Below are 25,084 nucleotides of genomic sequence, written 5' to 3'. Positions count from 1 at the left end.
TCATAATACTAAAGAAAGCAATCCAACAAGAAGAAATAACCCTGGTAAACATATATGCACCCAATACAGGAGCACCCAAATACATAAACAAAAAACTTGCTGGAGGGCATTAAGGGAGAGATTAATAGCAATACAATCATAGTAGGAGCTTTTAATACCCCACTCTCATCCTTCAACAAATCATCTAAACAAAAAAAATCAGCAAAGAAACATCAATTCTAAATGACTCACTAGACCAGATGGAATTAATCGACATCTTCAGAACATTCCACCCCAAAGCCACAGAATATACATTCTTCTCAAGTGCACATGGGTCATACTCAGAGATAGACCAAATGTTGGGACATAGGCAAAGTCTCTTCAAATTCAAGAAGATAGAAATCATATCAAGCATTTTCTCAGATCATAGTGGCATAAAACTGGATATCAACTACAATAAAAATAATCCAAAGAAATCAAACACATGGAGACTAAACAGCATGCTATTAAACAATGACTGGGTTACCAGAGAAATCAAGGAAGAAATTAAAAACATCCTGGCAACAAATGACAATGAAAACACAACAACCCAAAATCTATGGGACACAGCAAAAGCAGTTTTCAGAGTGAAGTTCATACCTCTACAAGCCTATTGCAAAAAAAAAAACAAGAAAAATGGTAACAGATTATCTAACTCTAGAACTAAAAAAGTTAGAAAAAGAGCAACAAGAAAAGCCCATTGTAAGCAGAAGGAAGGAAATAATAAAAATCAGAGCGGAGATAAACTACATAGAGACCAAATAAACAATACATAAGATCAACAAAACCAAGAGCTGGTTCTTTGAAAGGATAAACAAGATTGATGAACCTCTAGCCAGGCTAACCAAGAAACAAAGAGAGAGGACTCAAATAAACAAAATCAGAAATGAAAGAGGTGAAATAACAACAGACCCTGACAAAAAACAAAGGATTGTTATAAAATACTACGAACGACTCTATTCCAACAAACTGAACAACCTGGAGGAAATGAACATATTCCTAGAAAAATATAACCTTCCATAACTTAATCAGGAGGAATCTAAAAATCTCAATAGACCAGTGACTTAGGAAGAAATTGAAATAATCATCAAAAAAAAGCCCAGCAAACAAAAGCCCGGGACCAGATGGCTTCACAGGAGAGTTTTACCAAACATTCAAGGAAGAACTAAAACCTATCCTCCTCAGACTATTCCAAAAATTCAAGAGGAAGGAACACTTCCAAACTCATTCTATGAAGCCAACATCACCCTAATACCAAAATCAGATAAACACAACACAATGGAAGAGAATTCCAGGCCAAAATCCCTCATGAACATAGATGGCAAAATCCTCAACAAAATTCTAGCAAATCAGCTCCAGCAGTACATCAGAAAGATCATATACCAGGACCAAGTAGGAATGGAAGGAAGGTACAATATCTGCAAATCAGTAAATGTGATGTATCACATAAACAAATTGAGGTATAAAATCACATTGTAATATCAATTGATGCAGGAAAAGCATTTCACACAATCCAAAATTGGAAAATGTCTTTCTTGATAAAAACTCAAAACAAGGTGGAAATAGAAGGATCATACCTCAACATAATAAAAGCTATATATGTTAAACCCACAGGAAACATCCTACTCAATGGGCAAACAAAAGCCCGGGACCAGATGGCTTCACAGGAGAGTTTTACCAAACATTCAAGGAAGAACTAAAACCTATCCTCCTCAGACTATTCCAAAAAATTCAAGAGGAAGGAACACTTCCAAACTCCTTCTATGAAGCCAGCATTACCCTAATACCAAAACCAGATAAAGATAACACAATGAAAGAGAATTACAGGCCAATATCCCTCATGAACATAGATGCCAAAATCCTCAACAAAATTCTAGCAAATCGACTCCACCAGCACATCAGAAAGATCATACACCATGACCAAGTAGGATTTATTCCGGGAATGCAAGGATGGTACAATATCCGCAAATCAGTAAACATGAAACATCACATAAATAAATTGAGAGATAAAAATCTCACAGTCATATCAATTGATGGAGAAAAAACATTTGATAAAATCCAAGATCCTTTCCTGATAAAAACTCTCAACAAGGTGGGAATAGAAGGATCATACCTCAACATAATAAAAGTTATATATGATAAACACACAGCAAACATCACACTCAATAGGCAAAAACTAAAACCATTAACTCTAAGAACAGGAACAAAACAGGGATGCCCAATCTCACCATTCCTGTTTGACATAGTACTGGAAGTTCTAGCCATCGCAATTAGACAGGAAGAAGAAATAAAAGGTATCCAAATTGGAAAAGAAGTAAAATTGTCCATATTTGCAGATGACATGATATTGTACATCAAACACCCAAAAGACTCCATCAAAAAACTAATAGATTTAATAAATAAATTTGGCAATGTTGCAGTATACAAAATTAATGCCAAGAAATCTATGGCATTTCTATATACCAATAGTGAACTTACAGAAACAGAGACTAAAAAAGCAATCCCATTTACCATCGCACCAAACACATTAAGATACCTAAGAATAAAATTAACTAAGGAGGTAAAAGACCTATACACGGAAAACTACAGGACACTGAAAAAAGAGATAGAGGAAGATGTAAACAGATGGAAGAACATACCATGTTCATGGATTGGTAGAATCAACATTATCAAAATGTCCATATTTCCCAAACAATTTATAGGTTCAATGCACTCCCAATTAAAATGCCAATGGCATATTTCACAGACCTAGAAAGAACTCTCTAAAAATTCATATGGAACCAAAAAAGACCACAAATAGCCACAGCAATTCTGAGAACAACAAATAAAATAGGAGGGATCTCAATACCAGATTTCAAGCGGTATTACAAAGCCACTGTTCTCAAAACAGTCTGGTACTGGCACAAGAACATACATATAGACCAATGAAATAGAATAGAAAATCCAGATATCAACCCAAATCACTATGGTCAATTAATATTTGACAAAGGAGGTACAAACATACAATGGAGTCAAGACTGTCTCTTCAGTAAATGATGTTGGGAAAATTGGACAGATACACACACAAAAATGAAACTAGATCACCAACTTACACCATACACAAAAATAAACTCAAAATGGATACGGGACTTAAACATAAGACGGGATACCATAAAAATACTAGAGGCATCCACAGGCAGCAAAATCTCAGACATATGCCAAAAGAACTTCTTCACTGATACTGCCCCTAGGGCAATGGAAGCTAAAGAGAAAATAAACAAATGGGACTACATCAAAATAAAAAGCTGCCGAAACCGGTTTGGCTCAGTGGTAGAGAGTCAGTCTATGGACTGAAAGGTCCCAGGTTCGATTCCAGTGAGGGGCATGTACGTTGGTTGCGGGCACATCCCCAATAGGGGATGTGCAAGAGGCAGCTGGTCGATGTTTCTCTCTCATCGACATTTCTAGCTCTCTGTCTCCCTTCCTCTCTATAAAAGTCAATAAACTATATTAAAAAAATAAAAAATAAAATAAAAAGCTTTTGCAAAGCAAAAGAAACCATCAACAAAACAACAAGAAAGCCCACTGTATGGGAGAACATATTTGCAAATGTTATCACTGAGAAAGGTTTAACCTCCAACATCTACAGACGGCTTATACAACTTTATAAAAGAAAGATAAATAAATGATCCAATTAAAAAATGGGCAATGGACCTAAATGGAATCTTTTCAAAAGAAGACAGATGGAAGGCCAAGAGACACATGAAAACATGCTCAAAGTCACTAATTATCCGAGAGATGCAAATCAAAACAACATTGTGGTACCATCTCACACCTGTCATAATGGCTATCATCAACAAATCAACAGATGACAAGTGCTGGTGAGGATCTGGAGAAAAAGGAACCTTCGTGCATTGCTGGTGGGAATGCAGACTGGTGTAACCACTGTGGAGAACAGTATGGAGTTTCCTCAAAAAACTGAAAATGGAGCTGCCATTTGACCCAGTAATCCCACTCCTAGGAATATAGCCTAAGAAAGTAGAAACATCAATGAAAAAGGATACCATATTTTCCGGCTTATAAGACGACCCCCTAATTTTACAGTTAAAACATAGGTTTAGGCCTATATTCGCTGTATAAGACTACCTCCCTTTTCCGAGGCAACACCAGTTCTTTTTTTAATAGACCGCCTCTCTGACTCTGGCCAATCTGAGCAGGCTTTTTACTAGAACACAGTGTAGCTTCGGGCACAGAACATGTATAATTTACATGCATAAAAAGCTTGCTTGGATTGGCTGAGTTTGAGAGGCGGTCTATTAAAAAAAGAACTGGTGTTGCCTCAGAAGTGGGGGGTAGTCTTATACAGTGAATATAGGCCTAAACATATGTTTTCACTATAAAATTAGGGGGTCGTCTTATATGCCGGAAAATACAGTGTATGCACCCCTATGTTCATAGCAGCACAATCTACAATAGCTAGGATTTGGAAACAGCCTAGGTGCCCATCAGCAGGTGATTGGATAAAAAAAAACTCTGGTACATCTACACAATGGAATACTATGCTGCAATAAAAAGGAAGGAATTCTTATCATTTGCATCAACCTGGATGGAATTGGAGAACATTATGTTGAGTGAAATAAGCCAGTCAATGAAAGAAAAACACCACATGATCTCACTCATTTATTTATTTATTTATTTATTTATTTAAATATATTTTATTGATTTTTATACAGAGAGGAAGAGAGAGGGAAAGAGAGCTATAAACATCGATGGGAGAGAATCATCGATCAGCTGCCTCTTGCACATTCCCTACTGGGGATGTGCCCACAACCAAGGTGCATGCCCTTGACTGGAATCGAACCCGGTACCTTTCAGTCCCCAAGCTGATGCTCTCTTCACTGAGCCAAACCGGTTTCGGCTCACTCACTTATTGATAATAAGGAACATTAGTCGAAACCGGTTTGGCTCAGTGGATAGAACGTCTGCCTGCGGACTGAGAAGTCCCAGGTTCGATTCTGGTCAAGGGCATTTACATTGGTTGTGAACACATCCCTGGTAGGGGATGTGCAGGAGGTAGCTAGTCGATGATTCTCTCTCATCGACGTTTCTAACTCTCTATCCCTCTCCCTTCCTCTCTGTAAAAAATCAATAAAATATATATATATAAAAAGATAATAAGGAACATTATAAACTAGTGAACAAAAGATAGATACAGAGACAGTAAAGAATCAAACAGACTGTCAAATTACAGTCGGGAGCATAGGGAGATATGGGGGAGATAAGAGATCAACCGAAGGACTTATATGCATCTATATAAGAATAACCAATGGACGAAAAACTCTGGGGAAAGAGGGCATGTATGAGAGTTGGGGGGGGGGGGATTGTTAAGGTATGTACACATATAAGACCTTAATTTTAAAAATACGGAAAAAAAGGGGGGGGGGGACTGACCTCAATCATTTGATTAAAAAACAAATCACATCACATCATATCAAAAGTATTTTTCCCCTATAACACCTTGCACAGTACATAGGTCTCTAGCTCTAAATAATAGAGTTTCAGACTTGTAAATTTTCTTCAGACTTCAAAACATAGGCATTCCAAATCCTGATTCATCTTCTATGACAGCTGCAGAATCAAGGAAATCTGGCCTCACCTGAGCTCTCTGACTTCTTGATGGTGTCTTCAAATTTTCATTCTAACTGGCTCCAGAATGACTTCATCACATCTTCAAAGATGGGCTCAGCATCTTATTCCATTAAGGCCAAAACAGCATGCCTCACTCCAGTTCTGTTTCATGTAGTTCATTCCTGTTCTGTCTTCCTGACTTGTCTTCTAATTTTGACTTTGCTAAACCAAGAGATCGGCATTTGGGACTGTGTAAAAAGTCAGATTTAGAACCATGTTCAGATTCAGATTTCTGAACCTGACCTCCCATGGACCAGCTACTGGTATTCTCCTGCAGGACAGTGGAAGTGAACTGTGGTGCTGGCAGGGGTCCAGGACTCTCAATCATGATGTCAGTCCTATTTAGCCAACTATTATCCAGACTTTCATCTTCTACTCGTTTCTTGTGAGGATTGTCCTTTCTTAATTCTTACTGAAGAGGTTTTGCTGCTACTTCCACTGTTCATAGACATTCTACCATCTTTACTTCTGGTGACTAACACATTTCTAATACTATAAGAGATTAGTAGAAGGCAAACATCTTTCCTCCTTTCCATCATCTGCTCTGTAAGGATTTTCTTTCTAGGTATGAATGAACAGTCCTTTTGTCTTGTCGAAAAAATTTAGAAGAAAATTCTCTTAGTACTTCCAGCAGAGCCAGATTAGGAGGTGGGCATTCTGTCCTTTCTGATTTTGATATTTAAAGGCAAATTCCATGCCATTCCTGTGAAGTGTGGCAACTGATTCTTTTGTCTTGATTTGATCCAGTCCAAATGCAAGAGCAAAGTGACATGACAAGTCTTTAATGCCACTGACTTAGGGAGATGTTCTAAGTAGCTTGGAACCTTGTTCTTTAACAAGTTCATTAAACAACTGCTGTAAATTGAGAATGAGGGTCTTGGCATACTAAATTTTATCAGTCTGCCTGGTTTTACTAGTTTCCATAGTAATATCACCATATTCATTGTAATACTTCATGTAGTGTTTAAAGATGTCTGCAGCTGCATGCATGTCAACAATATCACAAATGTTTGTTGAAACAAGTAGATTTCCTTAGTTTATGTAAGGACTCAGTTTTATTTGTTTCATCTTCTTCATCCCTTCTATGCTCTGGTTCTCATCATCCTGTTTAATGAAAACATGACCCATCACAAAACTGAGGAGCTCAGACTGCAGTCCAGTATCTGGATTAAACTCCAAAAGCTGAAGGGCCTCCCTGATACCTGCCATTAATTGGTGGCTAAAATTCATCAAAAGATCACAGAGTATGCCAAAACCAGTTTGGCTCAATGGATAGAGCATCAGCCTGCAGACTGAAAGGTCCCGGGTTCGATTCCTGCATTCTACATATTTCAAAACATGTCTATTCTCACGGTACTTCGACATTCTAAACACAGGGTAAAAAAGCTGATAACCTTGCTGGTTTGGCTCAGTAGATAGAGCATTGGCCTGAGGACCTTGGTTGCGGGCACATCCCCAGTAGGGGGTGTGCAAGAGGCAGCTGATCGATGACTCTCTCATCGATGTTTCTAACTCTCTATCCCTCTCTCTTCCTCTCTGTAAAAAATCAATAAAATATATTATAAAAAAAAAAAGATCACAGAGTAACATGAAAGCTTTCAAGATAGAAAACACACACACACACACACACACATGCACGCACGCACGCACACATACACACACAGCATCATAATAAGATTTTTATTTAAACTGTTCTTTCCTCTCCTCTTTGCTAATGTTTCTTCTACTTGTGGGACTGACTGCTGAAAAAAATTTTTGTGAAGGATTCTCCAGCTCCATAGCAACAGGCAATGTGCTAAGTCCATCAGGAGGTAAACATTTTCATAGTCTTCATCACAAAGAGCTTTACTTCAATGAAATATGAGAGTAACCAATCAAATAGCTTCCAAATAGCTTCATATTCCTTGTGTCATTGATACAATGCAATCCTTGAATTGGTTTATGAATAGCTCCAATTTGGGGAATAATTCTCTATTGGAATAAAGACTCTAGCAAAAATTCAACCTGACTTCTCCTTGCCTGTCATGAAGAGTCCAACCAACATATTTTAGGTAACTGTCATTTAGGAAGGTATCACTATACATTTTCTCCCATAAAACAGTTCTTTCAATACAAATGGCTCTAATCTCAGTAATAGCATCACAGTATCTATGAACAAATATATCCTTAAAAATAGAGTTCTTCGTATTTTCAATGTCATCCTGATTTTCTTGTACACATCAAAAGTATGTTTCCCCCATAACACCTATCACAGTATCATAGGTCTCTTTGCATTTCTGAAGTAGCAACTTTAACCTTTGATTGGCTCTTTTCCCAATCATTTTATTTCTTTCAGCTTCATACTATCTTTGAGTATTATCCTGATAAATTCTGAGGTATAAGGCAACATTCACAGAAGTAGTCATGAGCTTCACAGCATCAGGGTGTTTGTATGCCTGAAAAGTCTGATCTGGGAGTCTGACAAACCAGTCAAAAGGGAGATTACTGGGTCCATCATATATAGATCATAATTTATGCTATACTAATACTGTCAAATCAGGACTCTGGTAAATTCAAAATTTTTTTCCAGTGAGGTCAAGGCATGGTAAGGAGATAATCACCCCTATCCTCGTCAAATTCTTCAGTAATTTTTCTGATGATTTCTGCATTCTACATATTTCAAAACATGTCTATTCTCACGGTACTTCGACATTCTAAACACAGGGTAAAAAAGCTGATAACCTAGCTGGTTTGGCTCAGTAGATAGAGCATTGGCCTGAGGACCAAAGAGACCCCGGTTCAATTACAGTTGCAGACCCTGTTCAGGGCATGTGTAGGTGGCAGCCAATAGATGTATTTCTCTCACATCGATATTTGTCTGTTTCCCTCTCTTCTACTCTCAATGGAAAAATATCCTTGGGTGAGGATTAGAAAAAAAAAAAAGTTGATTAAATTCAGAAGTGCACTGTCTCTGTCTTGTTTATATGATTTAATTCAGTTATCTACCAGTACTGCACTGCACTTTCCCCATTTCACTACTTCAAATAATGTGACAGACTCCCCTTCGTCATTCTGTTGCAGGTACCCATTTTTCCATGGCTTCAGTTCTAACTCTAGCTTCAATTCTCCTGTTCTTTCCTGGAGATTTTTGAGGTTTCTTTTTTGTATACTAGAGGCCCGGTGTACGGAATTCATGCACGGGGAGGAGAGGTGTCCCTCGGCCCAACCTGCACCCTCTCCAATCTGGGACCCCTCGGAGGATGTCTGACTGCTGGACCTAAACAAGCAGTTGGGACATCCCTCTCACAATCCTGGACTGCTGGCTCCCAACAGATCGCCTGCCTGCCTGATTGCCCCTAACCGCTTCTGCCTGCCAGCATGATCACCCCCTAACTATTCCCCTGCTAGCCTGATCGATGTCTAAGTGCTCCCCTGCCAACCTGATCGTCCCCAACTGCCCTCTCCTGACAGCCCAGTCACCCCAAAATGCCCTCCCCTGCATATTGCCTCTTTATTAGATAGGGTTTTTTCTTTTAACATATTCGACAGTCCTAACTGGTTTGGCTCAGTGGATGGAGCAATGGCCTGTACACTCAAGGGTCCCAGGTTCAATTCTAGTCAAAGCCATGTACCTTGGTTGGGGGCACATACCCAGTGGGGACTGTGCAGAAGGCAGCTGATCAATATTTCTCTCTCATAGATGTTTCTAGCTCTCTATCCTTTTCCCTTCCTCTCTATAAAACATCAATATATATATAAAAGAAACATTTAAGATTCCTCCATATCTGCCTGGCTGGTGTGACTCAATGGCTGGGCCAGGAAGGGATCTCTGCATGGGTCCACATGCCACTGCCAGCCTGAGACCCCAGGCTGGGACAGGGGCCCAATTGCCATGTGGGTCTGTGTGCCGCTGCCAGCCTGAGACCCCAGGCTGGGGACATGGACCCAAACCACTGCATTCACAAACAGCTGCAGGTGGGGTGGGAACGTCCCTACATCACTATGGTGATGCGGGGATGTTCCTGCCCCACCTCCAGCCACTTGGCACCTGTTCCAAGTGGCCAGAGGGCATTCTGGGACCTCTGCCGCTCAGGGCATAAACACAGGCCTACAGGCTAGGAGCAGCCTGGGTCCAGAGGATGTTAACTGCCATCTTTGTTGGGTTAATTTGCATACTCGCTCTAATTGGCTGTGGGCTTAGTGAAGGTACGGTCAATTAGCATTTTTCTCTTTTATTAGTGTAGATAGAACCTGGCTGGGATAACGCTTTTTTCTTTTTCCTTTGACTTCTGTTTCTTCAAGTTCATTGCCAGCATCAGAATGAGCAGTAGTTTCAGTTGTTGAACCTGTAACACTGGTAACTCTGAAGTAATCATTGTGGAGAGGTGTTTTCATAATGGAGGGAAAGAATGAAGCACTGTACAACTCAAAACTTGAGAAACAACCTAAAAGGCAATCCTCAGCTACCTATCCAGGTGCTGCAGCCATTGACATAGTTACACCTCAAAAGTCTTTGCTGTGTTATTCCAGTTGCCGGGGTTTAGGAGAACAAGAGGGCCTTCAAGACAGTTGCAATCCTAACTCACCATCTGGTAGCATTTTCCACATGCCAGTGGCATTGGCTGCTGATAAGCTCAGAAAGGGGAGGAAATTGGGGGCCACTGTGGGAAAATACAATAACTCTTTCCAATGGGGACTGAGTGCATACCAATAATTTTGCACTGTTAAGGAGAGAAGTTTATGGGAAACCCTCAAAACCTGGATTGAGAATGCCTCTACAGAGTTCTGCATTTGCTGCTGTCTGGTGCTACAGGAAATATTGCAGGATAAAAATGATTTTTTAATATATATTTTATTGATTTTTTTTTTTTTTTTTTTTACAGAGAGGAAGAGAGAAGGATAGTTAAAAACATCGATGAGAGAGAAGCATTGATCAGCTGCCTCCTACACACTCCCTACTGGGGATGTGCCTGCAACCAAGGTACATGCCCTTGACCAGAATTGAACCCAGACCCATCACTCCCCAGGCCAACGTTCTATCCACTGAGCCAAACTGCCTAGGGCTAAATCTATTTTTTTCATGTTACATATTCTTAGGAAATATTTTCCCCATTTCCAAAGCCCAAGCAAAAACTAATTTCCTTCTGAGCCAGTAAATGGATTGCTCCAGTCTACCTCTTCAATGGGAGTATCACTCTCTGAAGGAACCAGATTGATGAGAGCTCCCAGCCTCACAAAGTGCCTAATGGGTTATTTAAACCCACAAATAGCAAATGCCCCCAGGACAGGCTTAACATCAACTCAATGGCCAAATGTACTGGTTTTTATATCACTTTCATATTTACCTGCAGATATTTCTCTTATATTCTTACAAAACCATGGTACTGGAGAATCAAGAGCTCTGATGACTCCACTGGTTTGGGACTAGGATCTTTTATCACATAAAATTTTACATGTTTTATTCAGTTTTCTAGTGTGTGTGGTGTGTGTGTGTGTATGTTTATATCAACATGATTTTAAGGTTATCTGTTCCACCATATTACCAAAACTGAAAACGAAACTGTAACATTACAAATAATTATTCCTTGTTCAAAGTCAACAATTAGGACCACCATTTGCTTTTTTTTTTTTTTTTTAATTGATTAATTTGAGAGAGGGGAAAGTGGGGGAACACATGAATTTGTTTTTCCACTATTTATGCATTCATTGGTTGATTCTTGTATGTGCCCTAATCGGAGATTGAACCTGCAACCTTGACATATCAGGATAATATTCTAACCAACTAAACTACCTAGCCAGGGCCTAATTTGCTATTTTTGACCAACCAGCCCCTATTCCCCAAATTTTGCTTCATTCCTCCCTCTCGGCCCATGTTTGACTAGTTGACTCTAATAAGGGTGAAGAATGTAGTTAAGACTTAAATAAACCAATAGACGTCCATCCCTGGCCCAGGGATAGAAGCTGAGTCCAATCAGAACAAAGCCCTTCTTGAATAGAAAACAAGAAGGCCCATGGGGCTTTCCTATAGAGAAGGAAAGTTATAAAAATGCTGCTAGCCAAGGGACTAACAGGAAGAGCAAAACAGACCAACCACAATGGGAAGAAGTGTGACCTGTGACCAACACTGAGCTAATGATGAGAAAGTAATGCTGAGTCCAGGAGGGCTAGATCCTAGTCCCAAACCACTGGGGTCACCAGAGCTTCTGATTTTCTAGTACCATGATTTTTCAGTTCCATGAGCCAATACATTTTCTTCCTTACCTAAGACACTTTGAGCTGGGTTTGTCAACTGAAAGCATTCTTAGTGACATGGAAATTCACCAGTGCTCAAATTAAAAAGTTCAATAATGAAAACAAAATTGTACTTACTTACCTGGATAACCAATTCCTTTGACATTCGTATAGGGAACTCCAGATGAACTAGGACTATAAACAGGATTCATGACTTTGAGAACTAAAAAAGAAAAAGAAAGATTTAGTCAAACACTATTGTTCTCAGTTTATCCTCCAAGAATAATCTCAAAAAAAAAAAGGTAACAAGAGTCCTTCCTCTCCTTTACATAGTAAGACATCTCATTCTGCTGCCAAACAACAGTAAACAGAAAAGCAACAGCAATGTCTGAAGGGACCCAATAGGACACTGTAAACTTTCCTTTACAACTGCTTCAGAGCATTAGAAGCTAAGAAAAAAAAAAAAGTGGTGTTCTCTACCTCCCTGCTTAAAATAGTGTATGTAAGGGGTGGGGGGTGGGGGAGGGAGGGGGATTGTAAATAACCTAAATGTTCTTATAAAGAAGAGAATAGTTAAGTAAAACATATCTAACTACATGAAATATTGGTTCAATTGCTGTGAAAAATGTTAAATGAAGAAATATCTGGTGAGGTAGGGGAAAATGGCAACTGGCAGGACAGAGGTGAAGGAGAGGGTGTGAGTGAGTAAAGGGGTGAAAGGAGAGTGTGTGTATATGTGTGGTGTGTGTGTGAGTGAGTGAGGGACAATTAAATCCAGCAGGAATATCAGAGGCTGGCAGACCAGGCTCTCCTGAACAGGGAACACCCACAACTGCTGTAGGTACTCCCCAAGCCGCAGGGCTTGGGCACGGAGCCCACACCATGCAAATGGCCACTTTTAGGAACTCATCAGCACCACCACCCAGACTGACCTTGGACACTGCCCGTGGCCCTGCAGCCTGGGTAACTGGGGAGGATGAGCCACTGGCCCATATAGGACACCAAGCACACAAAGCTACCCTACCATCTCAGGGAAGCAGCAAAAATGCAGACACAAAGAAACAGATCACAAATGAAAGAAATGGAGGAAAACAAATGACTGGAGATAGAGTTCAAAACCACAGTTATAAAGTTTTTCAAGAATTTCCTATAAATTTCCTATAAATTTAGGGAGACCCTCAAGGATATGGAAAAGGACCAACTAGAAATTAAATATATACTGATTGAAATAAAAAATATTGTACAGATACCCGACAGCAAACTAGAGGAATGCAAGAAAAAAAGTCAAAGATTTGAAATACAAAGAAGCAAAAATCACTCAACTGGAAAAGCTAAAAGAAAAAAGAATCCCAAAATTTAAAGATAGTGTAAGAAGCCTCTGGGACAACTTCAAGCATACCAACATCAGAATAATGGGGGTGCCAGAAGAAGAGACCAAGATGCTGAAAACCTATTTGAAGAAATAATGACTGAAAACTTCCCCCCACCTGGTGAAAGAAAGAGACTTAAAAGTCCAAGAACCCCAAACAAAAGGAATCCAAAGAGGACCACACCAAGACACATCATAATTAAAATGCCAAGAGCAAAAGACAAAGAGAGAATATTAAAAGCAACAAGAGAAAAACAGTTTGTTAGTTACCTACAAGGGAGCACCCATTTGATTGTCAGCTGATTTCTCAATAGAAACTATGTATGCCAGACGGGAGTGGCAAGAAATATTCAAAGTGATGAATAGCAAGAACCAAAATCGTACACCTATGGATGAGGACAGTGGGGGTGAGGTAAGGGAAGAGGGTGGGATAGGAACCAGGTGGATGGGAGTTATGGGGGGGAAAAAGAGGGATACCTGTAATGATCTGAATAAAGATTTATTAAATTAAAAAAATAAAATAAAATAAAATAAAGAACCTAAAAAAAGTTAAAATCATATTTTTAAGGGCACTTAAGTTTTTTTTTTTTTTTTCTAATTCTAATTCTCTAGTTCTGTGGCATTACACTGCTCATTGTCTCAATGTTTGAAAATTCAAATAATTCTGGCATCATAATTCTGTCTAACTTTAAAACAGAAATGAGTTGAAAAGCAGTTGTAGAGCAAAATATCTGAAAATCCTAACAAATAACAGGAGAGCCTGATAGGAGGGCAGGGGTAGCTGCTGCAGCAGATGGTGCTTCCTCCTGTCTGATGAGTGTCAGGCATTTGCCCTACACACATAGCCAATCCTTCCACTATTATGAAGAGCAGAAGGCAGTTAGAGGGCACTTCTAGTAACTATTGCACCAAAACCACCCAGCCGAACCCAAGGAAGCAGGCTGTCTCCAACTCTTAAATCCCTCAGGGACCTCTACCACAGTGTTTTTCAACCTTTTTTGGGCAAAGGCACACTTGTTTCATGAAAAAAATCACGAGGCACACCACCATTAGAAAATGTTACAAAATTTAACTCTGTGCCTATATTGACTATATATAAAGTAATTCTCTTGAATAGGAATCAAATAAACACAAAGAAAGTATTTTATAATTACTTTATTATGAAATATTAAGTAAACAAAATAGTGAAAAATTATAAAATTCTTGTCTTGTCTGCACCTACGGCACACCAGGCAACATCTCGCGGCACACTAGTGTGCCGCAGAACAGCGGTTGAAAAACGCTGCTCTACCAGACCTTAGTTTCAGGAAAGGGCTAATCATAAGTAAGGTATGCAAACACTTGTAAACCGCGTAACTTAAAACAAAATCTCCACAATGTGAATCAACAGTAGAAAAAAAAAAAATAGCTTTGACTTGTTTAATTCTTAGTTTAAAATGCAAAAATAATCCACTACATTTATACTTGCCAACGTTTAAAAATGTGCCGAAAATAAAAGTTATTAACCTAGTGTTTCATAAAATATTTGGGAAAGTAACCTGAAATTACAAATACAAGGATGACTTGAAAATTTAAGGAGTGGGAACCAGACAAACCTTTCTATCTAAAAAAAAAATTCTTGCATGCCAAAACACTCCAAAATATTTTTATAAACATTTTAAAAAATTAAAAATCCATTATGTACACACTTATATACACTATAAGGGAGAAATAGCTTGTTTGTAGACAATTTGTAAAATCGTACCTTTTTCAAAATTAAGCAAGACTGGGACACAAAATGTCCTTTCTGACGAAAACATTAAAAGCATTTCAAGCTGGAGGGCGAAAACTAAGCTTCTGCCAGGCAAATATAATATTTTTTACATCGTGGATAGAGAAAGTGAATAAATTGTATATATGAAATTATCAAAATCATAAGAACCCAAACCTAACTGACAGAAACAAAAAAAAAGCTGCTTCTCCATTTTTCTTCCAATTTCCTGATCTGATCTAAATAACACCTTAAAGAACCCAGAGAACGTTTTTTGTGCAAAGACTTCACTAGGTATCAGTCCTCAAAGCCCACACCGCACTGCCGCACCCCTCTCCGCCTACCAGGCTCTGTGTGTCCCAGGAACCCGAGGCTACACCGCTCAGCCCCGCCCTGCGGAACAAAGTGCGCGGATCCCTTCCAGGGCTCCGGAGGGCCTGAGAGACGGACTCAATCTCGGTGCCGCCCCAGGGCGGTTGCACAAAGAGCCGCACTTCCGGCCAGACAGCCCACCCCCCACTCACCGTGCTGCCCGTTGTGGTGGCGTCCTGGGTCTGGGGGACCCGCTTGGCGAAGTGGCTCCACAAGGGCTAACAGCGCGGAGGCTTTGCTTCGTTGGGTGGTTGAACTTCGAAGCTCTCGTCTCCGCCAACCGCGCCCACTCTGTCTGGCCTGTGCTCCCCGCCCACGCTGCTCCCTGCCCACGCTGTGCAGCCCGTCTGCTGACTTCACTTCCGCCTGCAGCAAGCCCTCCGGGGGTGCGCCTGCGCGTCCATCAACTACACCTTCCTGGCTCTAGAGATGATGTGCAGCCTCCCATCTGTGTCTGAGGGGCCCCCTGTGCCTGATAGAGAGATGGAAAGAAACCAAGTGATGTGGCGACCCTTCAGGGTGCAGAGGGTTTAGTAGGTGGATAGTGTTAACGAAAAAAACCATTGAAACCTGTAAAGAATTTTTTGTGAGTTTATTTGAGCCAAACTGTCCACATATGCCAGGAAGCAGAACCTCAACGGGTTGAGATAAAGCTCCGAAGAATGGCGGGTTACGTTTCTATATTTATACATTGCAATCAAAGGAAAGGGACATAGGTGAGTTACATGAAATTCATTGGTGATAGATTAGGGAGGTGGGACAGAGCTAAGCAGGGAAACCTCTGTGATAGGGTAAAAGGTGAAATGATGGACATGAGCTTCTTTTACAGAGATGGATACAGGATACTCTAACTTAATTAACAGCTGACAATTAACTTGATAACAATAATAATGAGGGAATGTCTCGAGGCCATTTGTTGTGCCCTGAGGGGTCTGGGGTAAAAAGGAAGTTACAAATTACCCAGACATCTCACAGATATGTTATCTTAGATGCAGGATGGCAGATGGGCTCAGTAAACTAGATCAAAGTTGATCTTTGTTAGGTGAAATATCTGGGACATGACTACCTACTATAACCTGTTAGATATTTAATTTTCAAACCATCTTTTGTGGTTATCTTAGTTCTCTTGGTTTGCAAGACTGCCACTCAGGCCTTCCCTGAGCTTGTCAGGTTAGCATGTGGCTCTTTTCTTTTACAATAGCCAGAGAGGTCCATGGCGCCAGTGGGGTCGTCTCTGTTGATCTTTTGAAACGCTTGCATGGAATGTTTTTCCTCAACCTATTTTTGCTGTTCCTCCTGATGCATTATGGAAAGAACATATTGGAACGTAATTGTAGCGTTTTCTTAATATCTTATTGGTGGAAGTGGAGTATCCCTTTCCCTACTCTATGCTGGGTGTGGGATCCTTAAGATATCTGGAGGAAAATAATTTTCTGAGACTCACATAGCAGGATGAGTGACTTTTATTTGCATGGTATTAGATCTCTGGATTTCCAAAGTTCCATTTCCCTTAAATCAGTCCTGGAGGATGTGTAGCTAGGAATTCAGGAAAGCTAGAAGCAAAGTCAGCATCCAAAGTTTTCTTTCCATGGTGTAGTTGGGTCTAGTGCAGCATCAGGTTAGTTGCAAGTCTATTAGTCTATTGTGTGGCTTCCACATACCCTGTGAGCCATGTGGGCGAATGCAATGTATTGTGGACAAAGCAGGCCACATGCTAGCCTGACAAGCTCAGGGAAGGCCTGCATGGCAGTCTTGAGGTCTCAGAGATCTAAGGTAATCTCAAAGGATGGTCTGAAATTAAACTTTGGGAGCAATTGTGGTGATTAGTCACCTCCTAGGCCGGTATCTTCACTGACAATGTCAACATTTACCTTAACCAAGCCTGTCTTTTTGCATCTACAATAACATACCCTTTGAACTGTCTGGGTAACTTGCAACTTCCCTTTTTCTGGACCCCTTGGGGCACAACCTAATGTGCTGGTCACCAGGACAGATACCACAAATTCCTTCATTATGTTAATTGTTCCTGCACCTATGTGTCCATCATTTTACTTTTTATCTAATCCCAGGAGTTTCTTGCCCCTCCTCCCACCGGCCAACCCCCAATTTGCTTTCTCCTGCCTATCTACTCCCGTGGTCAGTAAACTGCGGCTCTTGAGCCACATGTGGCTCTTTGGCCCCTTGAGTGTGACTTCCACAAAATTCCATGGCTTGAGCAAGTCTATTTTGAAGAAGTGTCGTTAGAATAAGTTAAGTTTTAAAATTTTGGCTCTCAAAAGAAATTTCAATCGTTGTACTGTTGATATTTGGCTCTGTTGACTAATGAATTTGCTGACCTCTGAGACTAGAGTCTAGTCTATGAGCAATGAATTTCATGTAACCTACCTATATCCCTTTCCTTTGATTGCAATGTAGAAATACAGATGTAATCCCCAATCTCCAAAGCATTATTCAATTTGTTGAGGTTCTGCTTCCTGGCATTTGTCTACAGTGAAATATGGTAGCAACCATACTTGGGTAAAACTGCTGTTTGAATTTTATCCTGCTATTCTGGCTTCTGCACCTGCTTAAGCATAAGGTAGTTACCTCAGCTTCCAGGTGGAGACCTGGAGGCTAAGGCAATTTTCCTGTGCCTGGTACCAGAAATACAGGAGATTGATTCCCACAGACTCAGTAGCTTCAGGGATAGAAACTGTAGATAAACTTTAGAGATCAACCACTGAGCTCTGCTTCTGCATTATCGGCTATTGCAAGATAGGGCCACATTCCAATGTCCAGCAGGCTGTGGCAGGGAGGACCCTGCGGGATGTTCCCAGCCTTTAGAATTTAGAATTTAGAACAAAGGAAAATTCTTGTGGTTTAGACCTTTAAAGGGACTGCCTACACTGCACTTGGAACGGTGTGGTCGTGGGTGTGGCCACCTGTGTGTGGTGCTCTTGTGGCTGTCCTGGCCAGTTTTCAATAAATCCTTGCCTTCCTTTTTTTAATCAATCATCAGCCTCCAGTGGTCTTATTTTGAACCCAGGGTTCGACTCTACAACAACAATTTGGCTCAAATAAACTCACAAACATTCTTCACAGGCTTCTATGGTTTTTACGTTAACATTACATGGCATAGTCATGGCAGGATTCCAAAGAAGCTCACCTGGGACCATCCCTTGGACTTGGACTCGATGCTAGGATCCAGCAAAGGGCCCATTGAGCCCTCCAGTTCTCCACCCATTGGGTGAACTTGGGTGAGCTGTCTCTTGGATCCAGGACTTTCCCTCGCTTTGGTAGAGGGTCGCACTTTATTTGAGCTGTTTTAAAATCTTTGAAGTGGAACCAGGATTGAAAAAACTCAGGTTAATGTTTGACAGAACCCAGGCTAAGGTGGGACTAAAGGAAAAAATGGGTAGCTGGTTTTGATTTTGGCTTTTCAATTGGAATTGCTGAGAGTCTGAGCAAAAATAACCTTTGCTATATAAATGAGCTGAACTCATTCAGCTTTGAAGATAAAGGGGCACATCCTCTCACCAGTCCGATTCTGGGGTGTTCTTAGGTGACTAAGAATCTTTGTGGAGGTGTCAGAAATGCAGGAGCCCTATAGGGAAGTCCCAACACAACTGTAATTAAATGGCTCATCAAGGCTTGGTCTGCCTGGCCCCCCTGTGGTTTTAGATAACCTGGAGAGAAACTGAGGTCACACTTGACCCACTGTATAACATATTTAGAAAGTTTGCTCAGACTACAGATATATATATTGATATATATATATATATATATATATATATATATATATATATATATAAATAAATTAACATGTGAAATTGTGTCTTTAAGGCCAGAAGCTCCTCAAACCCCAGCCCGTATTTAATACTCCTGATATGGAGCCTTTACTTGCAAGTACTTTACAGAAATGGGAAGATTTCACTAGAACATATAAACAGAAATGGCCAAAATGCACTTTGTTTTGGGTACCTACATTAATATTTTGAATGCTGAAATTAGAAAATGCTGGCTCTGAAATTAAACTGAATGAGTATATGGGAAGCATATCTTGATTTGGAAATTAGAAGCTTCTAAGGAAAAGCATAGAAAAAAAATTCTTCCAATAAGATGGAAATAAAAAATTTTAGATGCTGTCTCAGAACTATTCTGAAATTGTTTTTCCCCCATAGGAAGCATGCCTCTGATTTATATCTATAGAAAAAGAAATAGTAAGTGGCTAGGCCATTACTGAATTTCCCCAGAGCAAACAGAATGTGGGGGTGGGGAGACATATGGTCCATAGCACATGTCCTAGGAAGATTCCCCTAGACAAAGGCAAGTAAAGGCAACTAGAAAAGACCCCAGCCCATTTTTTAGAATAGTCCATTGGGAGTATACTGAAATTCTAGAAAGGGACAGTTCCCAAACCAGGGACAAGAGAGATTGCTTTGGTGGTTTTTAATGCTGGACATACTCCGGTGTAAATTAGTGTATTCTGCATGCCTGTATAAAAGTGTTGATGTTTTGTGTTTCTTTGTTTAATTTGCTTAAAGAGGCGGCAAGTCCTGCTTGGGGAAGCCCAGTTATGTGTGGTGAGGTTGAAAGCATGAGAGAGATTGCAGGAATGTCCCAGCAACTGCCAAGAATTCTTAATCTTGGGACCTCTTCTTGTTTTCCTTCTCAGGGTTCAGCTACCAGAAACAGCTAGTGAGATTTCTGTTTGTCTGCAATATAATTTTGGCTTTCTATCTTTTAGGGCAGTGGTCAGCAAACTCATTAGTTAATAGAGTCAAATATCAACAGTACAACGATTGAAATTTCTTTTGAGAGCCAAATTTTTTTAATGTAAACTTCTAACGACACTTCTTCAAAACAGACTCGCCCAGGCCATGGTATTTTGTGGAAGAGCCACACTCAAGGGGCCAAAGAGCTGCATGTGGCTTTCGAGCTGCAATTTGCCAACTAAGGTTTTAAGGATTTGGGTTTGCTCTTCCCATGTATTTGAATATGGGGACAAAGATTACAGGGGGGAAGTAGGGATTACAGGCATGGTGAAGTGAGCTGTACAGGTGGGTTGGGCAACAAGGTTAATGATTCCATGATAATGTACAGTTCTTGAATAAGAATGGCCCACATTCCAAGGTTGACTCTCAGGTCCCGGAGGTATATGATTCCCAGCCAGGTTAGTAAGTCCTTTCTTTAAACAAAAAGGGCAATCATGGTTAACAGCATAATTAATATTTACCATTACCATAAATAGTCCCCAATGTTCTCTTTTTCCACCTATAACACTGGGAGGAAAAGATCTAAAGAAGTACACTATTGCAATGCAAGTGGGAGTGGGAGGCGGAGGCAGGGGGAGGGGGGGGAAGAAACTCCTATTTTATAAAGGAAAATAAAAATAGTACTATCACATTAAAGCCACTGAAGGCTGCTGAGTTATCACTGTTACAAAATTGGTTAAGAAAATGCTTTAGGTAATAACTGGCTTTAAAATGATGACCTTATGTCTGTGCAATGAGCCTTTTAAATGTAGGAAAAGTAGGTTCTTAAAATAAAGATCTAAATTAGATAATAAAAACTGACTCAGATCCATACACCTGGGCTAAAAAGTATAGCAAGTAAAACAGACTCTATTTTTTGTTCAAACATATTGGTTGTTCAGTGCAACAATTATTGGGAGCAGCATTCACAGCAACTGTGGTAAAATGGGATTCATGTTGTTGTACAAAGTGATGGCCCTTCACAGCCAAGTCTACAAACTTTGCCACCACCACCATCTCTGCTTTTTCTTTCTTGATGAGAGACCTTCACATTTATTTGTGTATTTGTCAATAGGTGACCCATTTCTCAGCACAGGAACTGATTTATGATTATAATGATTGAAGCCAGTCCTAATGATCTCACTCCCTGCCTGGTCATGGTTCAATCACAGAAATGTGACCCAATAATATTAAGAGTAAATCCCCTGATGGCACCTGGGAAAGGATTTCCTGAGAAATGAAAACAGACACGTAGAACAACGCTTTCTTCTTCCACTGGATGCACTCTTGTCTCTGGTGATGTCTGAAGCTGTTTAACTCAATTTAGATGAAATCGACTAAAATGTTCCAGAAAGAACAACAGAAATCCAAGATAAATCCTACTATTTATACATTTCTGTTGAGAAATAATAAATTCCTTAGTACTTTAAGCTACAATAAATATATTTAAATAAATAAATAAAATCTCAAAGTTGTTAAGGGAAAATATCCTACCTAATAAGAGTAATATGCAAATTAAGCAACACTTCACTACACCCATCAGCCATGCCCAGCACCCAATCATAGCAAGTATGCAAATTAACCCAAGAAGATGGCGGTTAATATCCATATGTGGAGGGAGGGAGGAGTGAAAACTGAAGACAGCAGAAGGAAAGTGGAAAGCAAGTCATCTGGGACTGCTGGAAGGGAAGCACTGGAAGCTCCTGCGGGGTGGGCACGGTCCCAGAGGCTGCAGCAGCTGGTGAGGTGTGGGGGAACATGCACCAGTGGTGGCAGCTCCCCTTTGGCCACGGGTGCAGTGGGGTGGGCAGGATCAGTGAGGCAGAGACAAGCATGGCGGGTCAGGAATGTGGGGGGAAGCGCGCAGCAGTGATGGCAGCATGCGCCGCGCGTGGTCATGGAGATGCTGGTGGCAGCAGTGGCCGCCAGTGCGGTGGGACAGGCGGGGTACCTCGCAATACTCACCTCAGCAGGAGACATGGGGAGGGAAGGGGGAGGAAAGATGGCAGTGGCAGGAGGGAGCCCGCCAGAAGTCTTGCCGGAATATTCCTGCAACAGGTTGCTAGTATATAAATAAAATGAAGAGTATATTATAAAAAAAAAATTTCAGTCTAAATTATATATACCTAAAAATACTTTTTCAGTCTTTTTTTTCATTTTCTCATTTTTTATTAAGGTATTATATGTATCCATATCTTACCATTGTCCCCTCCACCTCACTCCCATACATGCCCTCACCCCCCCACCCAGTTTTGCATCCATTGGTTATGCTTATATGCATCCATACAAGTCCTTCGTTGATCTCTTATCTCCCCTACCTCGCCCTAACCTTTCCACTGTAATTTGATGGTCTGTTTGATGCTTTACTGTCTCTGTGTTTATCTGTTTTTTTCATCAGTTTATAATGTCTTTTATTATCCATAAATGAGTGAGATCATGTGGTATTTTTCTTTCATTGACTGGCTTATTTTACTTATCAATGTTCTCCAATTCCATCCAGGTTGCTGCAAATTTTAAGAATTCCTTCTTTTTTATGGCAGCATAGTATTGCATTGTTTTCTGATCCAATCATCTGCTGACGGGCACCTAGGCTGTTTCCAAATCATAGCTATTATAAATTGTGCTGCTATGGACATAGGGGTGCATATATCCTTTCTGATTGGTGTATCTAGGTTCTTGGGATATAATCCTAGGAGTGGGATTACTGGGTCAAATGGGAGTTCCATTTTCAGTTTTTTGAGGAAATTCCATACTGTTCTCCACAGTGGTTGCACCAGTCTGCACTCCCATCAGCAGTGCACAAGGGTTCCTTTTTCTCTACAACCTTGCCAACACTTGTCGTTTGTAGATTTGTTGTTCTGACAGGTGTGAGATGGTACCGCACTGTTGTTTTGATTTGCATCTCTCGGATAATTAGTGACTTTGAGCATGTTTTCATGTGTTTCTTGGCCTTCCTTCTGTCTTCTTTTGAAAATCACTATCACCTTTGGACAAATCATCTAAACAAAAAATCAGCAAAGAAACATCAATCCTAAATGACTCACTAGACCAGAGGGAATTAATAAATGGTACCACACTGTTGTTTTGATTTGCATCTCTCAGATAATTAGTGACTTTGAGCATGTTTTCACGTGTCTTTTGCCCTTCCTTCTGTCTTCTTTCAAAAAGATTCTATTTAGGTCCATTGCCCATTTTTTAACTGGATAATTTATCTTCCTTTTATTAAGTTGTATAAGCTGCCTGTAGATGTTGGAGATTAAACCTTTATCAGTGATAACATTTGCAAATATATTCTCCCATACAGTGGGCTTTCTTGTTGTTTTGTTGATGGTTTCTTTTGCTGTGAAAAAGCTTTTATTTTAATGTAGTCCCATTGCCCTAGAAGCAGTATCAGTGAAGAAGTTCTTTTGGCATATATCTGAGATTTTGCTGCCTGTAGATGCCTCTAATATTTTTATGTTTTCCTGTCTTATGTTTAAGTCCTGTATCCATTTTGAGTTTATTTTTGTGTATGGTGTAAGTTGGTGGTCTAGTTTCATTTTTTTTTTTTTTTGCATGTTTCTGTCCAATTTTCCCAACACCATTTATTGAAGAGACTGTCTTGACTCCATTGTATCTTTATGCCTCCTTTGTCAAATATTAATTGAGCATAGTGATTTGAGTTGATATCTGGATTCTCTATTCTATTCCATTGGTCTATATGTCTGTTCTTGTGCCAGTACCAGGCTATTTCGAGAACAGTGGCTTTGTAATACAGCTTGAAATCTGGTATTGAGATTACTTTATTCTTTATTCTTCTTTCTCAGGATTGCTGTGGCTATTTGTGGTCTTTTGTTACAGATGAAATTTTGGAGAGTTCTTTCTAGAGTCTGTGAAATGTGCTGTTGATATTTTAATGGGGAATGCAATCTATAGATTGCTTTGGATAGTATGGGAATTTTAATGATGTTGATTCTACCAATCCATGAACATAGTATATTTTTCCATCTGATTATGTCTTCCTCTATTTCTTTTTTCAATGTCCTGTAGTTTTCCACATATAGGTCTTTTACATCCTTAGTTAATTTTATATTTCTGTATCTTAATTTTTTGGTGCGATGGTAAAGGGGATTGCTTTTTTAGTCTCTGTTTCTATAAGTTAACTATTGGTGTATAGAAAGGCCATAGATTTCTTGGTGTTAATTTTGTATCCTGCTACATTGCCAAGTTTATTTCTTAAGTCTATTAGTTTTTTCAAGGAGTCTTTCAATTATTTATGTAAAATATTATGTAATTTGCAAATAAGGACAGCTTTACTTCTTCTTTTCTAATTTGGATGCCTTTTATTTCTTCTTGTCTAATTACAATGGCTAATACTTCCAGTACTATGTCAAAAAGGAGTGGTGAGACTGGGCATCTTTAACTTGTTTCTGTTCTTAGGAGAAATGGTTTTAGTTTTTGAGTATGATGTTTCCTGTGGGTTTAACATATATAGCTTTTATTATGTTGAGGTATGATCCTTCTATTTCTACCTTGTTTTGAGTTTTTATCAAGAAAGGGTTTTGGATTGTGTGAAATGCTTTTCCTGCATCAATTGATATGACAATGTGATTTTATACCTCAATTTGTTTATGTGATATATTACATTTATTGATTTGCAGATATTGTATCATCCTTCCATTCCTGGGACAAATCCTACTTGGTCCTGGTATATGATCTTTCTGATGTACTGCTGGAGAGGATTTGCTAGAATTTTATCGAGGATTTTGGCATCTATGTTCATGAGGGATATTGGCCTGGAATTCTCTTCCATTGTGTTGTCTTTATCTGATTTTGATATTAGGGTGATGCTGGCTTCATAGAAGGAGTTTGGAAGTGTTCCTTACTCTTAAATTTTTTGAAATAGTCTAAAGAGGATAGATTTTAGTTTTTCCTTGAATGTTTGGCAAAACTCTCCTGTGAAGCCGTCTGGCCTCGGGCTTTTGT

At 39.8% G+C, this 25,084-nt stretch overlaps 1 protein-coding gene across 13 annotated transcripts in view; it reads right to left on the bottom strand.

Annotated features, from left to right (window-relative positions):
- The window catches only part of FAM168B (family with sequence similarity 168 member B), a 132,604-nt gene extending 110,434 nt beyond the window's left edge, over positions 1-22,170 (bottom strand). For 4 of the 13 annotated variants that reach the window (XM_084879586.1, XM_084879592.1, XM_084879591.1 and 1 more), the window contains exons 1-2: positions 15,009-15,352; positions 12,038-12,118 (exon numbers count right to left, since the gene is read on the bottom strand). In XM_084879586.1, the coding sequence (XP_084735712.1) occupies positions 12,038-12,118; positions 15,009-15,072 (145 nt within the window). In that variant the 5' untranslated portion in view covers positions 15,073-15,352. Of the gene's footprint in view, positions 1-5,653; positions 6,790-12,029; positions 12,119-15,008; positions 15,461-15,538; positions 15,859-22,084 lie in introns of those variants that run through there. The other 9 variants (XM_084879594.1, XM_084879588.1, XM_084879590.1 and 6 more) reach the window with 6 other exon arrangements.
- Between the last annotated feature and the right edge of the window lie 2,914 nt (positions 22,171-25,084).

The sequence above is a fragment of the Pipistrellus hanaki genome (genome assembly GCF_964339955.1).
Source record: "Pipistrellus hanaki genome assembly, chromosome: 3".
Lineage (NCBI taxonomy): Eukaryota > Metazoa > Chordata > Mammalia > Chiroptera > Vespertilionidae > Pipistrellus > Pipistrellus hanaki.
Note: the sequence above shows the minus strand (reverse complement) of the source record. Positions and strands in the feature narration are given on the sequence as shown.